This window comes from Lolium rigidum, chromosome 3 (genome assembly GCF_022539505.1).
Source record: "Lolium rigidum isolate FL_2022 chromosome 3, APGP_CSIRO_Lrig_0.1, whole genome shotgun sequence".
Classification (NCBI taxonomy): Eukaryota; Viridiplantae; Streptophyta; class Magnoliopsida; order Poales; family Poaceae; genus Lolium; species Lolium rigidum.
In genome coordinates, this window is record NC_061510.1 from 7,402,699 (window position 1) to 7,413,107 (window position 10,409).

Here is a 10,409-nt window from a genome sequence, read left to right on the forward strand (position 1 = left end):
ATGGTTTCATCTTCCAATGTCCCTACAGGTGAGCTGAGTCAAGACATCTTGAGGCCCCAGTACTATCTAGATACTGGATTAGACCAAGAGATCTTCTGGGAGGACAGGGATGCCAGGTTAGATTACATAAAAGCAGTGCTGGAGCTATCAGAATTGTACACACACAAGAATCCAGAGATATGGCATCTTGAAGATGAATTGATCAGCACTTGCATCTTTGAAGAACTACATCAACACAATCAAACAGATGATGTAAAGCTCTTATTTGACTGCGTCTGTGAAGCAATAACAGTAGTCCAGGGGACACATTTTAGGAACACCCTTTGCTTACCTTTTCTGCCACGCAACATAAAGGCACCTCCAACTGGACATAACCTCATCTCGGAAATAAATAAGAATATCGAGGGCCACCTCTGCTATCAATTTCTAAGCACATTGAACCAGCTAGTTGACAAGGATCTAGAAGAGTTCAGTTGGATGGATCTCCGACCAGAAAGTCGACATGTTGCTGTGGATATCTGGGAGTTCTTACCAGATGAACTACTGGAAGATGTCTCTTATGACCTGCTGATTTGAAGCTTAATTGCCTCACCATGACCATGCAGAGCACTGCTAATTTGAGTATTGGCTAACTTTAACATGTTTTGGAGGGCAGAGCCAGTAAGGTTTTCTTCTTCTTTTTTTCTCGTGAGAAAAGCATAACGGTAGTGTGTGCACCTGCATATTACGGTGATGCTGTTCATTCCTTTTGTGTGGTGTGCAAATGGATGTAAATAGAAACAGTTGTAAGATACTGAAACCATTTTTCATTACAATAGGTTCAGAGCAACAGCATAGTCTATCTCATTTCCCTTAAGCACCATACATATGTCCACAATCGTAAAGCCATAACAACACATCATAGCATAGTGTTTACTCCTACAACTATCAACACAACTATTTTCAGTACAGTAAGTTCAGAGCAGCAGCATAATCTATCCCATTTCCCTTAAGCACCATATGTCCACAATTCTAATCTAAAGCCATAATAACACATCATAGCATAGCATATACTCTTACAACTATCAACAGTTCAGCACAACTAGCAAGCCAAATCAATCAAGGGTTACTCTACTCATCGACGAAGATTGATTCTCTTGATTGGGGTTTCTTCCAGACCCCGGGGCGAAACCGCTTTCTCCCCCTCCCATAGCGCCATCTTCTTCCAACTCCCTCGTCTTCGCTGTCGGTGACCTCCATCTCGATGTACCCCTTCTCGCGCTGCTGCCTGCGGAGCTCGGCGATCATGTCAGCCTGCGCCTTCGCGGCGAAGTCCATGTTGTCACACTTCTCCAGCCAGAAGTCTCGGTCGGCGAAGAACTGCTCGCCGTTGGGGACGAGCGCGGTCATGGCCTTCAACCACTCCTCGTCCAGGGGCGTCGAGGGCTCCTCGACGGCTGTGAGGGCGTCCAGGTGGGATTGTTTGATGACCACCCTCTTCCTCTTTTTCTTCTTCGCCGCCGGATCTTCGGGCAGAGCCTCCGGCATCGGCTCCTCCCCGGGTGCAGAAGAGGAGCTCGCCATGGCCATCGCCTCCTTCTCCTCTTCCTTGGCGGTAAACTCACGAGGCGGGCAAGATTCGTCGAGGCGGCGGGCGTGAATTGGCCTGGCGACGGCAAAGAAGTGGCCGAACGGGCAGTAGGCGGTGAGCGCCGGCGCGACCTCCCCGCGCCGCTCACCTCCATCTCCTCGACCGCGGATGTGGCCGGCGGCGCGGAACTCGGGGCGGGATGGCCAGGTGGATGCATCTCGCGGAGGGGAACTCGGGGCGGGCTGGCGGAGTGGACGTAGCCGGCGGCGGGGGAGCGAACCCTATGGCAGTTGCGCATGGTTCTAGGCCACGCGGTGGCAGTTTCGCCGTAATGAATGAAAAACATAGGGGTAACTGGAACACCCCTTCGGTTTTTTTTAGAGGCCCTTCGAGTTTAGGAGAAAAAACATTTTATAATCTCAAGCCTGCTCAACTTTATCTAAATATCATGTCAAAAAAAAACTTTATCTACATATATTTTAGTTAAAGATACATCTATATATAGAAAAAGTTGAGCAGTTTTTTTTAAACGGAGGGAGTACCACATTCTGCGCCCTTTCCCGCTAAATCCGAACATGGAGGTACCTCAGATTATGGGCTCTGCCGTTCTTGTGACTATAGTCGGTCTCCTAGTCAACAGAGACCATTCGTCGGATGCATCTAGTTGAGGGCTTGATTGGGACAAACTCGGTTGACTTCGTGAACTGGATCCGCTGACAATGAGCGCAAAGTCACTAGTAAGCTATCAATGATGTTAATGAAGTTTTATGTGTTTTGAGCAAATAATTGCTAGAAAATGTGATGTTTTCTGCAAAAAAAAAAAAAAACCTCAAGCTTTCCATTTCTCCTCAAAAATAGCCCGGGTACGTATTATTTTCTCTAATTTCAGAAGCTTTGGATGCTCCTCTATGTTAAATTGACTAATTAGAAACCTATCGATAGCGACAAGCCCACCAATATATTTTCTTCTTTTGAGCTTAATCTAACTTGGACCTCGAGACCAAAAGAAGTGGCCCTAAACCCTAGTTTTCTAGTGAGATGGATTCATCCATGAATAAAGATGGAGAAGGGGATTCATTTAATCCTCTTCAGTTCGGTTGGGTCAAGAAGCCCCGTGTGGTGATGGGCTTCATTTCGTTAGCGACCGGTTTCCCTACTTCCTAGTACAAGGTGCAACCGAAAGGCCCAATAACTTTAACACAAGGAGGGGTCAACGACACCAGGAGCTTCCATTGAAGAACACGTGGCAGGTACAATTTACAAGAAGGCCCCTTTTCATCACTCGCCCTAAAGAACCTAGAATTTGAAGATGAGGCCTCCCTCTTTACAAAAATCACCCTAGAAGAAAAGGAGAAAAAGAAATCAAGGACAAGGGCACCTCTGCCACCAAACGTCGGTGAACTTCGGGCGATTCCGTCGAGCTTCGAGGGCAGCATGCTCGAAAGCTCTCCTCCTCCGACGAGATCCAGCCGCTGGCTACCACCAGAAGACCGGGACCGGACCACTTGGCCTCCTATAGAAGCGCCGATCTCCAGCGATGTATCGACAAGTCCTCCGCCATGGAGGTTGAAGAAGGGTGCCACTTTATGATGGTATCATTATATCTATTTCAGTGTCATGTTATGGACATTTCAAGCTAGACACTACTAACCACTTTTAATAATTTCACAATGAGGAACATGGGGCAAAAACGGAGGAGTGAGACACAATAGGACGAGACATAGAGGGGGAAACTCCGCATTGAATAATTAATGGTAGAAGAAATGATGGAACCTGAGATGATGAAAGGTTAACCAACGATGAGGAAGGAGGCGAGAGCTTTCACGGTGGCGGTGGAAAACTAAACATTAAGCACGAGCGAAATCTAAAAATAATGTGCTCTTGCCGTGGTGTTGATTTTGATAGTGCACAATCCAAATCGAATTTCTAAGTCAAGGCGGCTATAACTGCACATACCCCTGTTTGTTTCTACTACAAAACTGACTACAATGATGGTGAGAATTAGCTTTAGATGCTTCCAGTGAGATTTACCAGAACCGGCTGTAATACTCCCGTATGTACCAGTAAGACAGTGTTTGATTGATTCTTAATCACGATTAATTAATATTAATAGACTCCTTTGACTAATTGTGCAGAAATGGGGATGTAGCTCAAATGGTAGAGCGCTAAATTATGCGAATTAGAGGCAGGGGGATCGATACCTCCCATCTCCAAACTCAATTTTTTTTTTGTATTATTTGGCGATTTCCTTTGCTGCAGAACAGCAGAAGCCGACTGTTAGATGGTCCGTTCTAGTATAATCAATGGACTCCCGGGGATGTTCTTCAGCAGATACTCGTCTGTCTCTGTTGCACCCGCGCAGCCGCCGGACTATGGACATGTCTGCCCGACCTCAACTTCTGCATCGTCGCGCTCGGACCTCTCCTACACGTCCTCACCTCGCTCCAAACCTCGGCCGTTGGCCCTGGGTTGCCCCCGTCCTCTACATCTGCGTCGTGCCCATCTTCTCCGACAGCCAAGTCGAGAATGCCAAGTTCAGAGATGGCGTCTTCTCGCTACTCAACGCCGCCGCAAGGCCCTCCACGGCGGAGCTCCACTTCGCCCTCTGGCCGGAGTTTTGTTGCCCGCTGTTAAATGGAGGTGATGGCGCCCCACTTCCACCGCGGGCTCTTTGCGGTTCCGGCGTCGATCAAGGTCAGCTTGCTCCTTGGCTAACCGAGAGCGGTTCTCTTCGAAAATAACATGATAAGCGTCGAGGGTGCCTGTCGATACACCGACAGGGAGGCAAGTGTTGTTGACCATGGCGTTGCGGGCTGCAGTCCACTCAAGTGCTATTGATGTGTTACTGCCGCTAGCTTCGCCATCCCGTCGTCGCTCGATGTTGGTGCGCGGGGTGTGCTCACCCATAGAGATCTCGTCTCCCGTTTGAGGGTTGATGACGACGCCGATCTGATGGCGAGCCAATCGTGTCACGATCGAGGGGACGACGTAGTTATGTTTGCCGATGCTTTCTTCATCGAGGAGTACTTGATGCCGCACACAAAGGGAGAAGCGTCCGAGCCGAGCTCGTGCCTGGTGTCACAGTCGAGGCAATAATACGATGTTAGATCCGATGACTCGGAATCATCAGACCCGACGGACATGGTGGACATGGTGCGGAGTGACGATGACGATAACGATGATGCCAGAGTCGACGTAATCGACATTGGTGACACAGTGGTTGTTGAAGTAGCAGCCGATAAATTAGCCACGGTCGATGATGAAGCGGTGGACATAGCAGTCGATCAAGCTACGGCTGCTGCAGGGCCGAAGTGATCGGGTCCGGGAGCCGCAGAACGCCACCAACGCTGATGTTGAGGTGGACACTCCCGAATGTCATGTCCATCCCACTATGCAGGCTCGAGAAGGCCAAACGCGACCCGATGGCGTGAGGGGTAACTCGAAGGACCAAAAATGGATCGAGCCCCCCGAGATCGTCGATGACGGAGCCGACGGTGGTGGTGATGCTGGAGAAGGTGTAGCCAACACGATCGGAATAGCCAATGAAGTGCCTTGAACCAGCAGGTTTTCCACATACGGCGGCAATTGACGAGGGGGATCCTCGGCCATGCCCACCATGAGGGGCTTAGGGTTGACGGAATCCTGCAAGTTAGCACGAGATATCGGATACCAAACAAACATAAGGCGAGATTTTACCCAGGTTCGGGGCCTCGATGAGGTAAAACCCCTTACTCCTGCTTGTCAGATCTTGATTTATCGATAAAAAGGTTACAATGGAGCAGCCGATAGACTGCATTGTGCTGATCTCGCTGGAAGGCAAGGTTTCTAGGGTTTGGTGCGTACGGGATTGTGCAGGATGATTTCGATGTCCTCCGGCAGGCCCTCTCCTGGCCTTTATATAGGAGGCCAGGTCCCGAGAATCCTGCTCGGATTCGACTATGTTATAAAGAGATCTAATCTGATCTTCCTTTATTCGATGTTTCCTCGTCTTGTCCATCAAGAATCCGTCTCCTTCTACCTTTCCTTCATCGCTATCGATGTATTGGTTCATCATGGGCTGCAATGATCTTCATAGATCCCTTGTTGGCCCGAAAGATTTAGACCAATGTTGGGTACCCGAAGGGTAATACCCACATCAAACTCCGCATTAATTAAATAATTAATGGTCGAAGAAGTGATGAAACTCGCTCGCCTCACTCGTATGAGAGGATGAAAGGTGAACCACCGATGAGGAAGGAGGCGAGAGCTTTCACGGTGGCGGTGGAAAACTAAACATTAAGCATGAGAGAATCAAAAAATAATGTGCTCTTGGCGTGGTTTCAAACCTCATAACCCTTATTAAATTTGTGCTGATTTTAATAGTGCACAATCTAAATCGAATTTCTCGTGTCCGGCCTAACAATATTATTTGATCTGTCTTGCACCTTTACTCGACAACAAAGTTAAGAACTTTCCGCCTACCTTTACTCAACAACAAAGTTAAGAACTGTCTGCCTTAAAAAAGAGTCACAAAAAATGTTATTATAAGAAACTAACAATTGTTATTTGCACATGTTTCTCTAGAAATCACACTAGTTTTATTATGGATACGGATAGAAATAAAGTTTTCATGTAAACATTTAATTAGCATTCTAAAGACTGGCTTTTGTACTCTTGAATAACATGGCCATGCCTTCAAAATGATTGTGTATTGCTTAGTTTCCATAATAATAAGATTGTGTTTGTTCATACACTTTATGATGGTATAGATCATCACATCTATTTCAGTGTCATGTTATGGGCATTTCAGGGTATACACTACCGACCACTTTTAATACCCCAATGAGGAACATGGGGCAAAAGTGGAGGAGTGAGATACAATAGGATGAGACTCGCTCGCCTCACTCGTATGAGGGGATGAAGGTGAACCAACGCCGAGGAACGAGACGAGAGCTTTCACGGTGGCGGTGGAGAACTAAACATTAAGCACGAGAGAAATCTAAAAATAGTGTGCTCTTGGCGTGGTTTCGAACCTCAAAACCCTTATTAAATTTGTGTTGATTTTGATATAATGCACAATCTAAATCGAATTTCTAAGTCAAGGCGGCTAATAAATACCCTAGTTTGTTTCTACTGCAAAACCGGCTGCAATGATGGTGACAATTAGCTTCAGCTGCTTCCGGTCGGATTTACCTGAACCGGCTGTAATACTGTTTGATTAATTCTTAATCACGATTAATTAATATTAATAGGCTAGTTTGACTAGTTTTGCATAAATGGGGATGTAGCTCAAATGGTAGAGCGCTAAGTTATGCGAATTAGAGGCAGGGGGATCGATACCTCCCATCTCCAAACTGATTTTTTATTTCATTTGGCGATTTAGAAGTAGAAAATGGCCGGGAAAATCGGCTGTCATAATTGGGCCTCACGCAGCATCGGCTGTCATAATTGGGCCGGAAGCCTACTGGTAGATGGTCCGTTCTCTAATCAATGGGCTCCCACGGATGTTCTTCTGCAGATCCTCGTCCGCTTCGGCTGCGCTCGCGCCGCCGCGCGCACCAGCTCTGTCTCCCGCCGGTGGCGTGCCCTATGGACCCGTCTCCCCGACCTCAACTTCCGCATCGTCGCGCTGACCTCGGTCGTTGGCCCTGGGGTGTCCCTCCTCTACATGTGCATCGTGCCCATCTTCTCCGACAGCCAAGTCGAGAATGCAAGTTCAGAGATGGCGTCTCCTCGCTGCTCCACGACGACGCCGCGAGGCTCTCGCCGGTGGAGCTCCTTTCGCCCACGGGAGAGCTTCGAGACTGAAGGCTCGAGCAGAGCCCGGCTTTAAATTAATAAAGCAACACCATACAACCGAAGGTTCGAGATACAACTCACACCGATATCACGAAGGTAACAGCTCACAAACAACCACATCCAAATGCCCCAACATTTGGAGAACACAAACACACAGACACAAGCATAGTCCGGATACATAGAAGATAAGATAAAGACAGCGAAGAATGCTATGTCCGCATCCCGGAGTAAGTGTGGAGCGTGCGCGAGTCTGTCAATGGTCAGCTCCACAGCCTCCCGGTCCTGTCTCCTAGCCACTTGCTTCCACACCTGTAGATAGAGAGACATTTTGTATATGCAATCAGCAGGTTGACTAGGAAGCGCCCTCAATGGTAAATTTGTTTCTAATGTTCCACAGTGGTCCAGCACAGCGCCGCACAGCCTAATCCAATGAGACCCGTTTAGTTTGGCCTCTATACGGATGTAGCAGCCTATAAACGTCCGCCAAGCACGTGGGGTTCCAAGAACAATGCAGCAATTCTCTAACCGCACTCCACATGAATCTGGCTAAGACGCAGGTGAAGAAGATGTGGTTTGTATCCTCCATCTCTCCACAAAGGGCACATCTCCCCGAAGATGGCCCCCTCCTCCTACGAATATTGTCGTTAGAGGGAAGGCGTTTGCGCACTAGCTGCCAGAGGAAGATCCTGATCTTGAGAGGAACAGACAATCCTCCACAGACACCCCATAATGCTTCCGTGTCGTGCCCTGGCAAAGCCTAAGATATAGGGATCGAACAGAGAACTCTCCAGAGGGTTCGAGAGACCATCGGATCACATCCCGTCCGGCCCTCAGATCCACTGTCTGGAGTTCCCTCCGGATGTCAGTGAGCTCCACGTGCTCAAGCCTGCCAAGCTCCCTGCGCAAGGGGATGTCCCAAAACCCGCCGGCAGCGGCTTGCGCCACCGAGGCCTCCGGGTCCGCCGTGATGGCAAAAAGGCTCGGGAATCTCTCCCGAAGGGGTCTCGGTCCTAACCACCAATCGTGCCAGAACCGGGTCGATGTCCCGCTAACCACATGATGCTTTGTCCCCAAACAAAGCACTCGCTTGATCCGCTGAAGCGTGTTCCAGAATTGTGATCCCCTTGGGTGCGAGTCTACCCGGATATCTCTACCGTTCGGGTATTTGCCGCGGACGATGTCCGCCCACAAACCCCGGGCGCCGGACAAGAGTTTCCAAACCCATTTTGCCATGAGACAAACGTTCATGAGTTTGGTGTCCATGATGCCCAGTCCCCCATGGACTTGGGCATACAAACCGCGTCCCACCTGACCCAATGGTATTTCTTCTTTGGGCCGTTAGCCTCCCAAAAGAATCTCGCGCGGTGTTTGCGAAGGACGTCGTGTATGCCGTCCCCCAGCATGCACACCCCCATGGCGTGTAAGGGCAGGCTCGACAGGCAAGCGTTCACCAGGATGAGGCGTGCCGCCGAGGACATGAACTTACCCATCCACGGGTCTGCCCGTTTAGCCACCTTTGCTGTTAGCGGACCCCAATCCGCGGCCGTAATGGCATGGTCGGAGATAGGAAGGCCAAGATATGTGAAGGGAAAGGACCCTTGCTTGCAGTTAAGCATGTTGGCAATCCTCTGTTTCTCCCGGTCCGAGGTCCCCATGACCATGACCTCACTCTTATGGAAGTTAATGCGGAGCCCCGACATGTTCTCAAAACAGAGAAGGAGGAATTTCAAGTTGGTGATAGCCAGGTCCTCCGGCTGGATCATGATGATCGTGTCATCCGCATACTGGAGATGTGAAACCCCTCCAGGTATGATGTGCGGGATAACACCCTCAATGTGTCCCGCCGCCAGTGCTTTGTCCAAAATCGCGGCCAACGCCTCAGCCACGAAATCGAAGAGGAGGGAGAGAGCGGGTCCCCTTGACGCACGCCTCACCCATTCCTAAAGTAGTTGCCTACCTCACCGTTAATGCTGATCGCAGTTTGGCCCCCCGAGACCAAGCCGAGCACCCGGTGGACCCACCCTCGGGTTAAACCCCTTCCGGAGGAGCACCTCCCGGAGAAAAGACCAATTGACTCGGTCGTAGGCTTTCTCAAAGTCAAGTTTCAAGAAGACTCCCTAAGTCTCTTGGATTTCGTCTCATGAATGATCTCCCGAAGGGAAATAATCCCTTCATGAATAAGTCTACCCTTAATGAAGGCCGTCCGGGTTCTACCAATGTAACCGTTAGCTATGGGGGAAAGCCCGATCGCAAACGCTTTAGCAACAAATTTAAAGATAACATTGATCGAGCAATCGGGCGGAATTGGCGAATATCCTCCGCCCCCTGAACCTTGGGGATGAGCGTAAGCACCCCAAAGTTAAGCCTCGCGATATCCACACGTCCCGAGTGCAAAGCCGTTAAGGATGGCCAAGATGTAGGGCTTGACCAAGGCCCAAAATCTCTTGAAGAAAATGACCGGGAACCCGTCCGGGCCAGGAGCCGTGTCAACCTTCATAGCCTTGAGCACCCCGTCCACCTCCTCTCCTGAGAAGGATAGCATAAGGTCCTCATTCTCAGCGTCCGAAACCCGTCGGTCCGCCACCCGGGTATCTCGCGCCGGGAGAACGGCCTGTTCTCCCCTTCCGCCCCCATAAGGTTACGGTAGAAGTCATAGATGTGCTTCTGCAGGTCCCTGCTCTCAGTGATGATCCCCTGATCAGTCACCAGACGGGCGATGGTGCATTTGCGTCTGCGCCCATTGGCAATCGCATGGAAGTACGCCGTATTCGCATCCCCGTGGAGGAGCCAGGCCTGGCGACCGCGCTGTCTCCAATACTCCTGCTCCATATTGAGCGAGTGCGTGAGTTGGCCTTCCAAATGATACCTCAGCGCCCAGCCCTCGTCATCCGGACCCGTGGTGTCCGCACGTGTATCCGGGGCCCGAATCCTCCCAAGGATGTCCTCCTTCAAGGCCCGCTCCGCCTTCCCAATGTTGGCTCCCGGCCCTTGAGGAATTGCCTCAGACCCCCGGAAACGTGCTGCCAGGCATCGATGGGGTCAAAGAAGGGGCCCCCTAGTC

General features: G+C 50.0%; 1 protein-coding gene across 1 annotated transcript; it reads left to right on the plus strand.

Annotated features, from left to right (window-relative positions):
• On the plus strand, positions 1-602 carry LOC124694271. Its single transcript, XM_047227277.1, has one exon. It carries the CDS (start codon positions 1-3, stop codon positions 574-576), a length of 576 nt encoding a protein of 191 aa, XP_047083233.1. The 3' UTR covers positions 577-602.
• The last annotated feature ends 9,807 nt before the right edge of the window (positions 603-10,409 follow it).